This window comes from Podarcis erhardii (genome assembly GCF_964252035.2).
Source record: "Podarcis erhardii genome assembly, chromosome: 5".
Taxonomy (NCBI): Eukaryota; Metazoa; Chordata; class Lepidosauria; order Squamata; family Lacertidae; genus Podarcis; species Podarcis erhardii.
In genome coordinates this window covers 55744085-55763645 of record NC_138509.1, presented here as the reverse complement: position 1 = coordinate 55763645, position 19561 = coordinate 55744085, and the positions used below count along the sequence as shown (strand labels likewise).

Genomic DNA, 19561 nt, shown 5'->3' with positions numbered 1-19561 from the left:
TGTTGGAAATGTAAAGAAACGGAAGGAACTTTCTTTCACCTTTGGTGGGCCTGCCCGAGGATTAAGGCTTTCTGGGAAATGATATATAATGAACTGAAAAAAGTATTTAAATACACTTTTCTAAAGAAACCAGAGGCCTTTCTTCTGGGTATGGTTGGCCAATTGGTGTCAAAGAAGGATAGAACTTTTTTTATGTATGCTACAGCAGCAGCAAGAATACTCATCGCAAAACACTGGAAGACACAAGATCTACCCACCCTGGAAGAATGGCAGATACAAGTAATAGACTATATGGAACTGGCAGAAATGACCGGCAGAATCCGAGATCAAGGAGAAGAGTTGGTGGAAGAAGATTGGAAGAAGTTTAAATTCTATCTACAAAATCATTGTAAAACCTACGAGTGCTAAGGGCAGTGTAAATGAAATGATGGGGTTCTAGTGATTAAGATAAGTAAGAGTATAAAGGGAAAGATAAAGGATGAAAACGAATATGAATGAGCTTGCTGAAAAAAACCTTTAAAGTGGAATACAAGAAGGGAAGGCGGGAAGAAGTAAGGAAAATAAGGTTTTGAAGACTACTAAAATGAACCAGAGTTTTCTTTTTAACTTTTTTATTACTATGTTGAATCTTTTTTATGTTTTCTTCTGTTTTCATTTTATGATTCTTGATGTTGTTTGTATTTCTGATGTCTGTTGTTTGTTGTTTTGGAGTTTTTTTACCTTTTGTAAAACTTAATAAATATCATCTTAAAAAAAAAAAAAACAAAGCAGTTTACAATCTACATTAAAATATCAAATAAAACAATCCAGAATAAAACATTACAGAAGAGTGCTTCTCTTGAAGGCAACATGGAAGTGCTGGTGTGGGTGTGACCCCTTGCCAACCAATGCTACAATGCAAATGGGTAGGGAACGGGTGGCACTGTGGTCTAAGCCACTGAGCCTCTTGGGCTTGCTGATCAGAAGGTGGGCAGTTTGAATCCGCGTGACAGGGTGAGCTCCTGTTGCTCGGTCCCTGCTCCTACCAACCTAGTAGTTTGAAAACACACCAGTGCAAGTAGATAAACAGGTACTGCTGCAGCAGGAAGGTAAACAGGGTTTCCGTGCGCTCTGGCTTCTGTCACAGTGTTGCATTGCACCAGAAACTGTTTAGCCTTGCTGGCCGCGTGGCCCGGAAAGATAGCTGTGGACAAACACCAGCTCCCTCGGCCTGAAACAAGACAAGCGCCACACCCCATAGTTGCCTTTGACTGGACTTAACTGTCCAGGGGTCCTTTACCTTTACCTTACAATGCAAATAAACATAGGATATGAAATGGTTGGTGTTTGGTAATTCACTGAATTGCATCAAGAGTTTCAGCACTATCAGTTGTGGAGTGACTCAACATAGGTTTTTAGCACATCGTATGTGTGTTAATTGGCCTACCAATGCCCCAATGTCTGTGTCATCAGCAGCTGTTCTGTGAATAACAACCACTGTTAAGTAAGTAATTTCACTGCCTGTACTTTTCTGCATTTTATGTCCCTTGGACCTCACTTTTCATCATCAGCAACTCATGCATGTTGTCTTGAACTCTTCAAGAGCAGATGTGGTGAACCTTGTGCCCTCCAGAAGTTGCTGAACTCCAACTCCCACCCCAGCCAGCCTGGACAATAACAAGGGATGGTGGGAGTTACCCATCCAGCACCATTGCCACCATCCTCCCTTTCCTGCTTTAGTGGAAGGATGGAATCAACTGAAACAGCTAAAATGTAACAAGCTGAAACCTTTAGCACAATTTAGCAGCTTCACCTGCTAAATTTCTGCATGTCAGACAGTGGTTCATTTACAGCCTCCTGCCAGAAATAAAAAGTTGACAGTGCTAATTTGTCCAGAGCAGTATAAAAACAACAAGGTGTGTGTGAGGGAAACACCTTTCTCTGTAAGGCCCAGCTGCTATCTCTCCTACTGGACTGCTATCTCACAGAGAGAGAGGCTCCGCCCTAATTCAAAGTGCTTTTGTACCTGGTCTATCATTTAGCCCTATGAGAACAGAGAAAACTCAATGATCTAGTAATTAAACTGCCATAGGAACAAAGTAATTGCAGGCTATCCCTTTCTGAAAATTCAAACAGGATGTTGTCTAAAGAGCTGCAACAACTTCAGAACACAACACAGGCACAGAAACTGCAACAGATAAGCCTTGGAATGTTATAACTTGCAGGAAAGGGCAGTCAAAAGTGATGCTACTGCACCATTCCACCCAGCCCTGCTGGTGTTTTTAGAGATTCCAAACACAACTTTCTTGTCATGCTCCTTTCAAAGCGTATGATGCCTTTATTTCTAGAAGGAACACTAACAGATGATCATCATCATCATCATCATCACCACCAGCACCTTCTAAAGCAAAAGGATCCAATTCAAGTCCTGCACACTAATACCAATAGGAGGAAATCTTTTTTGGCACAAGGTCTGCATTCCTTCACAAGCAACCTCCTGGAGGGAGGATGTCAGCAGCAGGCAGGACCAGAAACAGAAGCCAGTTGAGCAACAGGTATGACTCTTACCTTTGTCCATTCCAGCTCTGCAAATGTCAGAGGTTTACACACAGAGATGGGGAGGCTGTGGCCTAGGGGGAGGGGCCAGGCAGAGAAGGATGACGAGCCTCCGGCTCTCCACCCTTTCACTGCACAGGATGAGACTGCATTCACTAGCCTGGCTGCTCATGCCATGGTGTGGTTTGCCTCTAATGTGCTAATTGCTAGGAAGCAGCAAGCACTGGAGATGCAGGCAGAAGCTTCACCTCAATCTGTTCTACATTTAGGTCAGAAGGCCCTCCTGCCCCACTCCGGGTGCACCACAAACTCCTAGTTCCTGTACCATTTGGAAGGCCCATTCCACAGGTTAAGCATCTTCTAAGTGATACATTTTTGGCTGGAAAACAAGTGTTTCCCATAAATCTTCCTGGTATGTTGTGTTTGTGTCATTTGGCAACTGAGATTAGTAACTGAGCATGTTCCCACAAGCCTCTTGTTCAAACTTAGTTCCTTGAGTTGCTGGTTCTCCTGCTGGAGCTGTTTCTGCATCCATCCTCCATCTCTGTCCTCTTCTCAGGTTAGGCCTGTGTCATCCTGCCTCACGGCCCTTGGCTGCTTTTAATCATTAGCTCAGTGTTTGCATTGCTCACACTTGCCCAGAACAGGGAGAGGCTTCCAACTGTGTCACCATCACAGTCATACTGTTGACATGTGGAGCCAAATGCTGAAATATGCTGGTGCTGTATAATTATTTTATAATCATCTTGACTATAAAACAATGGACAGAGTGTTGGATTTTGACTCGTGAGACCAATATGGATTTCTATCTAACCTTAGCCTACCCTCCTTTACAGGTTTGCAATAAGGACAAATCAGGCTATGTACACTGTCCTTAACTCCTTGAAGGAAGGCTAAAGGTAAAGGTAAAGGTACCCCTGCCCGTACGGGCCAGTCTTGACAGACTCTGGGGTTGGTGCGCCCATCTCACTCAAGAGGCTGGGGGCCAGCGCTGTCTGCAGACACTTTCGGGTCACGTGGCCAGCGTGACGAAGCTGCTCTGGCGAACCGCCGTTTACCTTCCCGCCAGTAAGCAGTCCCTATTTATCTACTTGCACCCGGGGGTGCTTTCGAACTGCTAGGTTGGCAGGCGCTGGGACCGAGCAGCGGGAGCGCACCCCGCCACGGGGATTCGAACCGCCGACCTTTCGATCGGCAAGCCCTAGGCACTGAGGCTTTTACCCACAGCGCCACCCGCGTCCCTAAGGAAGGCTAGGATATGATACATATATGCTACAAATCACCTTCTTAGTATGTCAAACTTGCAGGAGATCAAAATGTTAAGCTTTCTAAACTAAGTTGCCCTTTGGTCCCACAATGTATGTTAAAGAAAATTTTCACTTATTATGTTTCTCCTTTGATCCACAAACAACTCCTTGCTTTCCTGCAAGACACCTGCATCAGTATCTCTGCTGAGCATGCTAATTGCACTAAGATCCAAATGAGACACTCCCTTCCTGCCCAACAAACTATAAATTTAGGCGCTTGACAAATAATTGTTTACCTGGACTTTTTGTTTACCTGGATCCCCCCCACCCCATGTATCCTCTCTCCTTGCTTACCTGATCAGCCTTACACTTTGTGTTGTTTTTTAATCAGAGCTGAGACAAGGGAGAGTGAATTTCAAAGAGCTTGACTTCAAAGAAACTTGCCACTGATTAGAGCAGAAAAAGATACCAAGTGCAGAAGGCTCATGCTGCATCTTTACAAATAGGCTGTGTCATACAAGACCCCTGGGGGGGCACTCCCCCATCTGTCCTCCTTCTTATATTTTCTCATCTGTGCCTCACAATCACTACAGTATTCAATTATGCTAAGGAAATTGAGTTTGAATGATCTGTTGACCTAAAATTCACACATTCAAGGGGGGCTGAGCATGTGGTTCGTAGTTTTATTAGCCACTTGACCCCAGAACTAATGTTGTTGCTGTTGTTGTTATACCATGTCTTTATCAAGTTTTATATACTGTTTGATCGTTAGAAAACCTTTAAGCTGCTTACAAAAATGCAAAGTGAAACATTACAATTTTCAATAAAAAAAGAGTTTGAAATGGGTATTTTTAAATATTCAAAAGAAGGGTTAAAATCAACAGTAGCTAAAAAGAAATAAAACACATGTAACTTCTACATGTGTGTATATCCTTACCTAGTTCAATTTCAGAGAGTGGTGGTGGTGATTTATGTTCAGCCTATGACAATTTTGTTTTGGGGACCTACAAGGTCCTATGCTTTTTAATATTGATATTGTTATGAATTTGCGGAGTGGAGGCAGATTCCTCTAAAAGTCCTGGGTACCAGATTCCCTCCCAAAATTTTTTAGAGCTAGTAAATGTAGGAGATCACTAAATGCTTGAAGTCTTCACCCAGGTGTGAGAGCTTAGCAATCTAAAAACGAAGGTTGAATCAGTTTCTTTGCCAGAAATCACCTGGGGAAAAGAACTATCATGTACTACAAAGGAAGGTAATAGGTGATTGATACGAATGTGATGTGATCCTCCAAGGAGGGGATGGTGCGCAGAGACAAAGGTCAGGTTTAGGATTTCAGTGTTCAAATGATGTAAGCTGTGAGGGGAAGGTTGCTAGGATATCAGGGAACATTATGTCACCACAGGAAAAAAGGGTGTCCTTTTAAAATAAAGATCTGGAGGAAGCAGGGAGAACTCCATGTACATTGGCTGGGAAAGGCAGTACACAGAGACCATCGAGCATGACCGGCTTCTGCTCTGGACCCAAGTTTGCTGAAGCTATAAGGGAGCAACAAAGTGCATTTTTTAGGGGTTTGCACGCCCTCCACCTAAACTCAGGTGCATATATGTGTAAATAAACCATATTTATTAAAGAAATTTACACCATGCCTCATTTCAAAGGAACACAAACCTGGTTAACTCGGTTGGTTAGAGAATGGTGCTGATAATGCCAAGGTTGCAGGTTTGATTCCCCTCTGGGAAAGCTGTATATTCCTGCGTTGCAGGGGGTTGGACTGGATGATCCTCAGGGTCCCTTCCAACTCTACAATTGTATGATTCTAAGTGTCAAGATCCTTGGAATCTTGCTACCGCTGTGCAGAGATTGGGGTAACAGGTAATAATATGAAGCTGCTGAGTTAGGTCATCAGGATACTAAGGAAACTCAGCTGTATCACTCTGTATCATCTGAATCATGTGAGGCTATGCAGATACTGGACTAATGCCCGTGATGAGAAGGGGTTGAAAGAGGGCAAACAAAAATGAACCTGAATCCTGACAAGCCAGAGGTCCTGGATGTCGGTGGATCTCAGAAGTGGAAATGGCTAGAGAGCTTGTTCTGACAAGGTATACTCTTGGAAATATCTTTGTCACTGGAAGCTCAAGAGGTGGATGCAATTGTGCCGTGTTGCACATTTCTTCATAAGCTTAATTTTGTTATACTGACCTATATTGGTGGCAGACAGACCTAACCCTCTTTTTATGCACTTCAAGGACAGTATCACAATATATCCAAACTCCCTAAGACAGCAATCCTACACCTACTTTCCTGAGAAGACCCATCAAACTCTACGGGACTTACTTATGAGCAGATACATACTGTATAGGAATGTGCTGTAAAATCCCACATTTGACATGGAGCAACTTCCTGGGGAGGGACGCGGGTGGCGCTGTGGGTTAAACCACAGAACCTAGGACTTGCCAATCAGAAGGTCGGTATTTTGAATCCCTGCGACGGGGTGAGCTCCCATTGCTTGGTGCCTATTCCTGCCAACCTAGCAGTTCGAAAGCACATCGAAGTTGTTGTTTAGTCGTTTAGTCGTGTCCGACTCTTCGTGACCCCATGGACCAGAGCACACCAGGCACTCCTATCTTCCACTGCCTCCCGCAGTTTGGTCAGACTCATGTTTGTAGCTTCGAGAACGCTGTCTAGCCATCTTGTCCTCTGTCATCCCCTTCTTCTTGTGCCCTCAATCTTTCCCAACATCAGGGTCAATCGATTTTATTGCATTAGCCATGTGGCCATAGCATAATATACATAGAAATAACAACATAAAATGGGGGTGGGGAGGTAAAAGTAGATGTCGTCCTGGGCGAATACTTTGAAAAAATGGGGATAACAAAAGTAACAGGGGATTTAGAACACCGAGTGACAAAACAAAAACAGGTTCGATTGTGCGGCATATTGACTACAGCTGTGGTATTAAAGAAGAAGTTGGAGCCGCTTTCCTCTTCATCACACTAAGCAGGAAGTCTTTTCCAGGGTCTTTTCCAGGGAGTCTTCTCTTCTCATGAGGTAGCTAAAGTATTGGAGCCTCAGCTTCACGATTTTCGTCTTGCTAAGCAAGCCCATAGGGAAATTTGTCTTGCGAAGCCGCTAAAAATCGGAAAACCCTTTCGTCTTGCGGGTTTTTCGTTTAGCGAGGCATTCGTCTTGCGGGGCACCACTGTAGAAGTATCAGGCACCAACAGTGGGTATCTTTAAGTTGCTGTAAACTAGACATAGCCTAATGAGGTTTGCATTGGTCAAGGATGTGAAACATTCATATTCCCAACCAATAAAGAAATGTTTGGTTCTGAATCCAAGCAGGGTGGATATTTCTACCCAGCTGCTTACAACTCTTTGGAGAGGCAAAGGTGGATGTAAACAATGGAGCTCCACAGAAGCTAAATACCCACAAGCGTACATAGGAAGAAATGCCATTTTAAAATGCCATTTGTAAAAAAACCAGAAGCCTTTTTAATAGGTATTTTAGGTCAAGATCTACCAAAAGGGAAATGTAAATTATTCATGTATGCGACAACTGCGGCAAGAATCCTAATAGCTCAGAATAGGAAATCTGGAGAAATAGCAACGAAAGAAAAATGGCAAGAAAAACTGATGGACTATGCAGAATTAGCAAAGTTAACAGACAAATTACATGAGACAATAGTGACTTGAAAAAAGAATGGGAACCTTTTACAAATTATTTGCAGAAACAACAAAAAGAAATGGACTCATTGGCAGGATTTGAATAAACTTTCACAACTTTATTGATTTAAAAAAATGGAGGATGACAATGTAACAACAAGGAATAGTATGTATACATGCAGAATACAACTATTACAGTAGTACCTCGGGTTACAGACACTTCAGGTTACAGACGATTCAGGTTACAGACTCCGCTAACCCAGAAATAGTACCTTGGGTTAAGAACTTTGCTTCAGGATGAGAACAGAAATTGCGCAGCGGCGGCAGCAGGAGGCCACATTAGCTAAAGTGGTACCTCAGGTTAAGAACAGTTTCGGGTTAAGAACAGACCTCTGGAACGAATTAAGTTCTTAACCCAAGGTACCACTGTAATGTAACAAACCAAAAGGGGAAGATGAGGGAAGTCGGGGAGGGGGAGAGTTACAGAATTGTTTCTTTTCTTTTTTTCTTTTTCCTTACTTTTTCTTAATATTATAACTTTCTTATGAGATAATATGTATTGCAATGAATATAAAATTGTAAAACCCAATAAATTAAAGAGAGAGAGTATGGGGGGAGAGGAATTTGTCTTGAGATTTTAAGTTAAACAAGCAGTAGCTAAGACCCCTCCTTGGTTCTAGAGAAAAGAAAGAAACGAGCTTGTTTGTCTCAGCAAGTGGATAAGACAAAAACAGACTGCAGAGAGAGAATGGGCATTATTAGACTCACCTTTGCCCTGCGAAACAATCTCTTTCCTTTCATCATTTTCTTTTTCTTAGTAGATGGAGGATGATTTAGAACCTTTTCCAGTAGATAAAGTTGCTTCTAGGGTATCTCTCCCTGTCTTCATTTATTTTGCACATGCAAAAAAACTTCTCATCACATTGTTTACCCTGATGTAACTTTCTGCTTCGTATACTGAAGGAAAGCTCAAAGACAGTAGCTGTGCAGGTCACACTGGTTTTCCCTACACACCCTCATCAAGAATGAAAACAGGAATTGGGTGTCAACCTGATCTACAAATCTTAAGGCGCTAGAAGGAGGGGGCACAAACAGTATACAATAGCTCATCACCTCAGACATTTGGAGAGCCTCATTTAAGTGACAGATAAACCAAAGAAAATAAAGTTTAATATAGCAAAGATAGAACGTCACACAAGTTCTTAACTAGCCAGCCCTTGAAAATGTTCAGAAGTATAGCTCTGGGACCAAACAGCTGAGGATTTTTATCTACTATACATACTGACTGGTGGTAGCTGGGTTGGAGGTGGAAGTCCATCCTGGATTATTTGAATATTAGTTTTCTTTTGCTTTCAAAATGGCCTTATTCTGAATCAGACCTTTGGTCTATCTAACTCAGTGTTGTCTGCACTGACTGGGAATGATTCTCCAGGATTTCAGATGAGGGTCCCTCCCAACTCTACCTGGAGAAACCAGGTTTTGAACCTGGGATCTTCTAGATGCAAAGCAGATGCTGTATCACTGAACTAGAGCCCTTTTGTCAGAAAGTTGGCAGAAAAGCAAGAGAGAGACAAGGCCACCTGCCCACCTCAAACTAGTATTATTTCATTTTTTGTGGGCTCCAGGCTCCAGCTTGAAGAAGAATGCTCCATACCTAGCCAGACTTTCTGCTCCTGATTAAGGGCCAAGGCAAATCTGCTGACTTAGGGAGGCTCTGTTTCAGGCAGGATGCTGTACAGCCCTACCAGCCATACTGTCACTGTTGAGTAGCCATCTGCTATTTCACTATTAGTTCTCCCTTCTCCAGCTCCTGGAGGACAATGAGCTAAGAGGAGGAGTGTCGCCCTCTTCTTGCAACAAAAACACTGCCTGGTGTCTCACACGCACAAGAACTGCAGTTAGTCCAATATTCCATCTTGACAACAAACACAATGGTCAATATCCAATGAAGTAGATCCACTAGTGCAATGATTCCACTTGTGCAACCTAACTTGCCCACCCTCTCCTCTCCTGCTCTTCTGGAGAGTTGAGGAGGAACTCAGAACAGATTTAGGGTGCAAGAGAGAGTACAGAGTTTTTGTAAATGACCTTTGCACTGCCAAGAGTCATTGAGCTAACCTATCTGTTGTTGTTGTTGTTGTTCGCATCCGTTTGTCTCCAGAGACAGTGGAAGAGTGCATCTTTAGGGGTAAAGTCAAACCACCGAAGAGTTACAGTGCTTGCTGTGGCTGTAGAGACTGATACAGGAGAGACATATTTTACTGCAGATGGGGCAGATAAAGGGGTCCTGATTTGCTGCTACGGGGAGCTGGCTTCAGACACATGGCGTTCCTATCTTTGTGCTCCTCCCAGCAGTCATTCCTTCTCTGGTCACTGCTGTGGAAACAGAACCTGACTATCTCCAGGCACCGCAATTGTCTCCAAGGGATTCCCACACAGTGGGGTTGATGTTGTCAGTCTTCATGTCACATTTGCAGACATCTTTGTAACACAGAGTTGGTCTGCCATGGGCCATGTATCTGAAGCCAGCTCCCCGTAGAGCACATCCTTGGGGATCCTATCATCTTTCATTCTGTGTACATGACCAAGTCAACATGGCCAGAGGTTGTTGGATGGCTTTCTGTCATGGATACTTTAGTTGAGATTCCTGAATGGCAGGGGGTTGGACTAGATGACCATAGGGGTCTCTCCCAATACTACAATTCTATGATTCTACGACCCAAGGCTGGCATAGACAATACTGAGATAGATATACCAATGGTCTGACTCAGTCTATGGCAATTTGCTATGTTCCTACGATGGACGAAAATGTTTTCAACTGAGAATGTTTGGAGGTTGAGAACCTTTTACACCCCACACCCATCTGTATGTTTATTCCCCACCCACAGTTACATCAAGTCATGCAGGCACTCTCAAAACCCTGGAAAAGGCTTCAAAACAAGACGTTGCTACCCAGCAGCTTGAAGAAACATGGCACATGCAAGCCTTGTTGGAAAATGTGACCTTAAAATTAAAAGAGGTGGGGACGAACTGCAACTGACAGGTCCATCTGTAACTTTTCCAGTCTTGTTGTGGCAATTTCCCAGCGGCACTTATATATAATAATGTAAATAAACTCCCCATAACCTTATGCTGGATATTTCTGAAAGCAAAGAGCGTCTCTCATCGCAAGCCAAGGGATGTGAGCACAACAGGCACTTCTCATCTCGTTCTCTGCACCCTTCATAAAAGTGAATGACTGCATTCACGGTACAAAAGCAGAATTGTGTTTTAGGGCTGTGGGCGAGAGCGCCATGCCATTTTCTGGTACCATAAATAACTGAGCGCACACAGTAGTTAGCTGAGCAGAGGGGCTTGCGATTGAGGCTTGGGGTGTGTTTTGCTCTTTTACTACGCCGTGAAGGAGTTAATACATCATCGTAATTCCCTGGCTGGCACCATCATCCTGTGGTCACTAACTACATACATTCATTTCCCATCTGATGTAATTAGCCTTTGGGCCTCTTCCAAAATAACCCTGTGCGTTGTTCACTGATTGGATTTTGAAAAGAGACTGCATGAGAGTCTACAAGTGCAAATGTTTCACTGGAATCAGTTGTCTATACAATTTGGATTGTATAGACCTAGGACCGCACTGACATATCAACTAGGGGATTTTTTTGGTTTCCACCTAATTTCCACATGTAGGTCCTCACAGCATCACTATGAGTACAAAGTGACAAATCCATTCTCAAGATGTCAGGGATGGGGGAACCTGTGGCTCTCCAGATGTTGTTGGACTTCATCAGCCCTAGAGTGATGAGAGTTGAGATGCAGCAACATCCACAGGACTGCAGGTTCCACACCCCTGGGATATGTTTAAGCCCCATACTGGAGTTTGTCCCATTCATTACAGAAGTACATGTCTGATATAATGCACAGTATTTAGAGCAGGAATAAGCCAAAGTGGTGCTCTTCAGAAGTTGCTGGACTCTAGTCCCAGCCACCCTGTCCAATGGTCAGGGTTGATGGAAATTGTAGCCAAGCAGCATTTTGGAGATTACCACATTGGCTACCCCTGATTTAGGATCTATTTAAAGGTGCATCACTAAAATTACAGCCACCTGTTACTGTATCATGCAAGACAGAGGAATATACCTTCAAAACTTTAGCACTTTATCTAGTTGTAAAATGTGGAATATTTTAGTGCAGTGAACCAAATGCTCTCTCACACTAGAGAGCTAGTGTGGTGTAGTGGTTAAGAACGGTAGATTCGTAATCTGGGGAACCGGGTTCACGTCTCTGCTCCTCCACATGCAGCTGCTGGGTGACCTTGGCTAGTCACACTTCTTTGAAGTCTCTCAGCCTCACTCACCTCACAGAGTGTTTGTTGTGGGGGAGGAAGGGAAAGGAGAATGTTAGCCGCTTTGAGACTCCTTAGGGTAGTGATAAAGCGGGATATCAAATCCAAACTCTTCTTCTTCTCTCCACATACAAATAAGTTTATTATTTGACTACCAACAAGCCTCTAGAGCAACCCAGATTTTAAAATGCAATAGTCCAGGCACAACCTTTAATTCTTACTCAAAACTTGATGTTTAGGTAAAACTCATCTGCCAGTGATTATACTGGAAGGCAGAACAGTCCTGAAAATAATAGCCATAAACAAAATCACATTTTAAAGTCTGAAGATTCTATGCAGCTTTTGCCCAGTGCTAAAAATACTTCCTCATCAATATGTAAAGATTTGCTAATGAGGCCTACCGTGGCAGCATCTTGCTCTGATCAGAAGATGGAGCATGAGCCAAAAGCTACACTTTCCAGCAACCTTCATATGCAGAGTTCTTTTTATGTGGATCCTTCTTCAAGGTCTCATGCTGCAAAACACTTGTCTCCAAGGCTGCTCCCTTAATAGCTATATCCAGGATTTGTCATCATTCTTTCACTCATTTATTTAAGAGAATCCAGACAATTTTACTGCAAAACTGTTGCATTCCAAGACAATTTGTGTTGTCATCTTTAAAAAAACACACACCCTGAATTGTGATATTTTTCTGACCTTGAATGTAATTGTAATGCTATTGTGCCCAGTGAGAACTGACAAAGTACTATTGTTCTACCTGCCTTTGACACCTGCCTGACAAGCAGAAATTTAACTGATGAAGCTTTCTCCATCCATGTATCTTCATGCAGTCAAAAGTGGTCACTTGAACTTCCATCTTAAAAACAACAAAGGTAATACTAGATTGACTAGGGTGGTGTACACACCATACATTTAAAGCACATGACTTACTGCAAAGAATCCTGGGAACTGTAACTTTGTGGTCAAGGTTGCTGGGAACTGTAGCGCTGTTAGGGGTGCACTACAGTTCCCAGGATTCTTTGGGGTAAGTCATGTTAAGTTTGCTTTAAATGTATGCTGTATACAGGGCCTAAACAGTTCCTGCATTCTCGAGGCATGGGGCTACAGCTCAGCTGTAGAGCAGTAGTGGCTCATGTGGTGACGTGGGTGGCGTACCACTGATCTCCTGGCTTCCAAACACAGCACGCCACTAGCATTTACTGGAGACAGAGAGGGAGGTGCAGGGAGCTCAGGGCTGTGCAGTGTGGCAGAGCCAATTCAATTATGTACCTGCACAGCCAGGAGCTCCCTGTGCCTCACTCCTCACCCTCCGGTAAGCAACAGTGACCTGCTGTGTTTGGAAGCTGGGAGTGCAGTGGTGCCCTACCCAACTCTGTCCAGGGAGCTGCAGTAGTAAAGCACATGCTATCCATGCAGGCAGCATTGGGTTCATTCTCCAATTAAAGCAGGGGTGGAGAACCTGTGGCCCTCCAGATGTTCTTTACTGGATTCCAAGTCCCATCAACACCAGCCAACATGGCAATGGCAGGAAATGTAGTCCAACAACATCTGGAGTTAAAGGATAAGAGGCACCAGGGCTGGAAGAACATCTGCCCAAGCCCCAGGAGTCAACCGCTCAGAGAGTAGACAGTGATAAACTAAATGTACCAACGAGTTGGCTCAGTATAAGGCAGCGTAATCAATCCATAACCTTCAAGTAGAAGGAAAACATTGTGGCACTGGTTTTTCTGTCATTCCGAAGTCTAAAGGAACCAACAGCCTAATGCTGAAAGTCACCCATCACTTCCTATTGCATAATCTACTTGCCTTTCCGTCTCATCCAGCCTCATAACTGAGTCATTGGTTGTTGCTGCCAGCTCTTCTCTCTTGGCTGGCTAAGTTGCACTACTGTTCAGAACCACTCTATTTTCCATGGGCATAGCGAAGTGGGGAGTAAATAGAAATACTTAACCAACTGAGGTTCTGCCCCCATAACATGAAGCCTGCTCCCCCTAACATGACACCTGCCCCCCCCAACATAAATCCTGGCTGCGCCCATGAGATTTCCATCTTTCAAATGTGAGATGAGCAGTACTCTTCAAGAGTGCTCCCCCACAGGGCAGAGTGCTCCTTCTCTGCATTGGCCCCTTTTGTCTTTGGAATGCTCTCTCTAGGGAGCTATGCCTGCAGCCAACTTTACTTTCATTTCACTGTGAGGTAGAACTTGTTTCTTCTGCCAGGCATATGGATAGCTTTAATTATATTGTTGTTTTTAACTATTCAATCCAGTGTGTGTGTGTGCTCATATAATTGTTGCTGTACTGATGTTGTGCATTGCTTAATATATTTTTGTTATGTTTTATTGTGTTTCTTGTATTTTATTATGCTTGTTTTATTTACTCATTCCACATATATGGAATCGCTTTGAGACTCTTTCAGTATGAAACGATATACAAGTCTAATACATGCAGTCAAAGCAAGCATAGCCTTAAATTATCAATCCTATACCCATTTACCTGGAAGCCCCACTAAACTCAATGGAACATATTGCTGAGTAGAGGGGTATAGAGTTGTGGCCTGGCCAGCAGCATCTCCATCACCAGAACAATGTGCAGGACCGGTGTGGAGAGGATGAACTCATGTTTACATTGGATTTTAAATGTTGTACTCATTGCTTAAGTCTCTTTCATCATCACCCATATGCGGGAGATAACTTTCAAATCAGAAAGAGGGTTTTCTGAGCTGGGAAGAGATTCTATATGGTGCACACAGTGTGGCTTTAAGTTTTGAAGAAACCATCTTCAGCTGGCCATTTAACAGGAAACATTTAATGTGAACTGAGTCACAGTGAGAACAGCTGTGAACTTTCAGGGCACAACCAGGGCTCTCTGTAGGTGTAGGGTCTCTTGTGCATTGGGGGCATCACTTCAACATCCTGCTTGAATGTCTCCTGGTTCTCTTATCTACAAGATTACCCAAACTTCTATCTGCCAAGACACCCAAATTAAGCTGCCTTATCTCAAACCCTTAGATAGCAGTATCTAATAATGGAACTTGCTACACCCTCCCTAATGCAGAAACTGCACGTCCCAGACAGATTTGTTCTTTATGTGCTGCTTTCTTGCTTGAAATCTGAACCAATTTACAGTTTGTATTTCAGCCCCTCCTAGAGCTCCCCTGCATTTCCTACGGGACCAGATCTTGGCTTCCCTACACAGTCTACCACTCTAGAAGATGGGTTTTCCAGACCAACATTCTAAAGTGTAAATCCAGAGACCCTAAGAGTGCAATCAAGCAATCAAGCATAATTTGCACCCCTGAGCTTCAGCATGATTGTATATCTCCAGTCTTGGCCTCTCTTTTCAGTGTATAGAAAGCAGCACCTGGCCTGCAAATTTAATTTTTCCAGAACTAGTAAACCATTATAAAGTTTCATTGGAATAGACATATCCAGTGCTCATCTGTCTCCAGAAATCTGCAGGTGTCAGTGAGGAGTGGTAACATTTTATTTAGGGTCAGCCTTACAATGAAGCAGCATAATGTATAGCTGTTTGGGAAAGCTACCCACTGTTCTCCCAATGGTCACAAGACAAGCAGGGAGGGTGAATGAAGGCCCCCTCCAGACCACACATTTACTCATCCTGATACGCTTGCACAAGCTAATGCAGCAGTTAGGTTACAGCCTACACTTTTCAATACATTTTCCTGTCACTTTCTAAACTGCAAAAATTCAGGTTTTAAAAAGATGATTTGTTGTGCTAGGGCAGCAGAGCCTTTTGTCCCACTTTCATTGTGCAAACCTAAAATTTGCACAATGTGTGTGCTTGAATCCTTCCCTTAAAACAGTGACAGTCTGGAGGCACTCTTAAGTTTTGCAAAAGTAAGCATGTTGCACTCTTTCACTAGACATGGGGTGGTATGCCTAGTTGACCATAGCAGATAGTAGGCTGGGGCAGCAGTGCTCACTTGATCTCCAGATCCCCATGTTGTTGTCACTGCATGGAGAAGGGAAGGGACAAAGCAGCAACAACAGCACAATGCAAACTCACAACCTGGCACTTCTCCCACTGTGTTTGCCACTGCCTCTCTTCCCAGTTCTGGTATGTAGCAGCAAAGTGGGTGTCAATTCCAGTTTCATCTCACTGCTACACCTCTTTTTGTGCTTGATCTTTACATCCTTGGTACTCCCTCAAGGGCAATTGCCACCTTCACTACCTTGAAGCTAAACGGATAGCCATCAGGTAGCCTAAGAGTGCTTTATTAATGTGCTTGTCAAGTAGCTAGAGTTTTGGGAGGTGGAGGAGAGTATAGAATTCCTTGAAACCTGCTAATCATCTTCTCAAGCATAACAAGCCACAAGGGTAGCTCTTTTTGCAACAGATGACTGAAACACAATTCAAAACCCTTGACAATTGCTAGAAGGTAAGATTTAAAAGGGGTACGATACCTTCTAGGATTTGATAATGTTTCCAGTTGTTCTGCAATACCAATATGATTGTTCTTTCCTTTCTCCTGTTATGGGGGTAACTGTGTTTAGGTTGTAATTTTATACCCAGGAACAAGACTCACTGGGACTTGATCCCAGGCAAACATGCCCAGGATTACCCATTCAAGAGAGGAGTCTGACAGCAGAAGAAAACAGACTACCGTATTTTTCGCTCTATAACACGCACCTGACCATAACACGCACTTCGTTTTTAGAGGAGGAAAACAAGGGAAAAAACATTCTGAATGAAACAGTGGATGTATCATTTTTGTGCTTCATGCTGTGGCCACAGACATGTGATCTGATGGTGAATTTGGGGTGACCCAATGCAAAAATCCTGAGAATCCCTGTGCATCCATGCTTTTTAACCACGTTTTTGCACCATTGCAGCCCCAGGCAACAGTGGGTGCGTGATTTTGGGGGGCAGGCTGTAGCCATGGACATGCTATGTGCTCTGATGGTGAATTTGGGCTGATCCAATGCAAAGATCCTGAGGATCCATGTGGATCCATGTTTTGCAACCACGTTTTTGCACCATTGCAGCCCCAGGCAACAGTGGGTGCGTGATTTTTGGGGGGCAGGCTGTAGCCATGGACATGCTATGTGATCTGATGGTGAATTTGGGGTGACCTAATGCAAAGATCCTGAGGATCCATGTAGATCCATGCTTTTTAACCACGTTTTTGCACCATTGCAGCCCCAGGCAACAGTGGGTGCGTGATTTTGGGGGGGGCAGGCTGTAGCCATGGACATGCTATGTGATCTGATGGTGAATTTGGGCTGACCCAATGCAAAGATCCTGAGGATCCATGCTTTTTAACCACGTTTTTGCACCACTGCAGCCCCAGGCAACAGTGGGTGTGTGATTTTTGGGGGGCAGGCTGTAGCCATGGACATGCTATGTGATCCGATGGTGAATTTGGGGTGACCCAATGCAAAGATCCTGAGGATCCATGCTTTTTAACCACATTTTAAGTGGGGAGGGAAGGAAAAACACAGAACGGACAAGGAGCACGAGAGGGGTGTGCAGAGAAGCAGCTGGCTAAGAATGCAGGAGAGGGGTATAAACGGGAGGAAAGGAAGGCAAAAGTTTTCCCTCACCTACCCACCCAAGCCAGCCAGCTCGAGCGCTCTCTCTCTCTCTCCCCCTCCTGCATGTTTTCAGCAGCACGGAGCACAGCCTGGAGGGGAGGGGCTTTCCCTGCTCTTTGTTCCGTTTGAGCAAACACAGCAAGGAAATAGAGATGGGTGGGCAGTAAGACCCTGAGGCAGAATGCAGGAAAGCAGCCACTTCCTCTTTTCAGTTTTCCCTTCTCCAAGACGCGCGATTTGATTTTTTTTGCCTCACCTCGCGCCATTTGGCTCCAGGGACCACACATTCGCTCAATAACACGCACAGACATTTCCCCTTCCTTTTTAGGAGAAAAAATCTGCGTGTTATAGAAGGAAAAATACGGTAATATGATTGGCCCCACACTTCAGGAATCCTTGTGGTCCAAAGCCTCTAACTGCTCCATAATACAACTGGAATTTGATTTACAAACTCCATGTTTGGCTAGGACCCAGACATTTGAAGGAACACCTCTCTCTGTGCTATCCTGATGAGGCTTCAAACTATCAAGCTTGGGGTAGTGGTGGATAACAATTTCTCCCAACACAGCCATGCTTAAGATTCTCTCCCAGCTGCTATTTGACCTGGGAGAGAAGTTCCACTAGATCCAACTGGGGCTTCAGGTCATCCAAATACAAATACAATGGTACCTTGGGTTACATACGCTTCAAGTTACATACGCTTCAGGATGCAGACTCCACTAACCCAGAAATAGTACCTCAGGTTAAGAACTTTGCTTCAGGATGAGAACAGAAATCGTGCTCCGGTGGTGCGGCAGCAGCGGGAGGCCCCATTGGCTAAAGTGGTGCTTCAGGTTAAGAACAGTTTCAGGTTAAGTACAGACCTCTGGAACAAATTAAGTACTTAACCTGAGGTACCACTATACTTGCAAATAATGGACCAGGGCTTGGTCTGAGACCTAGTAGCTTGCTGAAAGCAATCTAAGACTGAAAGGAGGTTGGAACCAGGGTGCATACATACCATGACACTCCCCCCCCCCAATGTAGTTTGTTAAGTGTACTGAGAACTAAGCTCTATGAGGGATAAACTACAACTCCCAGGATTCTTTGGGGGAACTCATGTGTTTTGAATGTATGCTATGTACAAAGCCCGGGGATTCCTCCTCACATGCTCAGCCACTACTGGGAGTCAGCATCTGTTTTGAGTAACAGATAAATGGAGAGAACAGAAGTGCTTGCAACTTGCTAGTCCAGAGAGAATTTCATTAGTGGCCAGTGGGGAAAATAAAGGGTTTTCTCCATTATGCCAGGAGTCCTGTGGAAGCATCTTGGTGGGTTGAAGTGGGAGGAGCACAGGAGGTTGGGAAGTGCCAACCAAAATTCAGGGGAGGGGCTCAGCAGAATGCTAAAAGAACAACCTATCACAATGCTACCCAATACCCCAAATGTCATGTCACAGAAGACTCCAGCACAACTCCTGCCACAGAAGAGCCACCCCTGCCCAGGGAGGAACCTGGGACTGGATCAGACAGTGAGTCCGCTCCTTTGACACTGCTTCCTTCGGTGCACTAGCACAAACAGACTCAACAAGCTCAGCTCACCTAGAAGAGTGCCCACTTGCTTTCCCAGTCCTGTTGCTCAGGACACCAAACAAGCACAGAATTGCACCCACCCCACTCTTCAAAAAGGGAGCTTTGGTGGCATATCAAGTGTTGGGACAATGCCTGACTTATGTATTGCACTAAAGCCTTTGACAAAAACCAAGTACCACAGCTACCAGTGAGACTCCGGGCAAATATATTTGCTATTCTGTTGCAGTATGGTAGACAATTTCCTCCTACATACCTTGCTTTTGTTTGTTTGGTTTGCTCAAAAAACAAAAACTGGAAGCAAGATAGACTGTTTTCCAAAGGAGAATGTTTAAAACAATGGTGGAAACAGGAATGATAAACAGTTGGGCTTTATGCATCAGAGATAATGATGTGTTCCCAGGGTGGGGTGGTAATCTAAGGTGTACTGCTAGAATATCTCAAGGAAAACCAGTATTTAAAACAAACAATTAAACCAGTTAAGATAAGCCCCTTTTTGCTTCTGGCATTAATTGGCTCATTCTTCCCCTCTGCCATTAAATGCTTAGTGTCCCCCCCCCCCCCCCGTTCTATAGACCTAGCAGTAAAGGGAGTTTCTTTAGCCCAAGTGTGACACACTTGGGAAAGTTCAGTGCTAAAGCCACTG

The 19561-nt window shown here is 44.0% G+C and overlaps 1 protein-coding gene across 7 annotated transcripts in view; it reads right to left on the bottom strand.

Annotated features, from left to right (window-relative positions):
- The window catches only part of SH3PXD2A (SH3 and PX domains 2A), a 259240-nt gene that overhangs the window by 194765 nt on the left and 44914 nt on the right, over positions 1-19561 (bottom strand). Inside the window, exon 1 of one of the 7 annotated variants that reach the window (XM_081863408.1) lies at positions 8217-9730. The exons of the other annotated variants lie outside the window; for them this stretch is intronic. Coding sequence (XP_081719534.1) covers positions 8217-8252 — 36 coding nt within the window. The 5' untranslated portion in view covers positions 8253-9730. Of the gene's footprint in view, positions 1-8216; positions 9731-19561 lie in introns of those variants that run through there. 7 annotated transcript variants of the gene reach the window in all.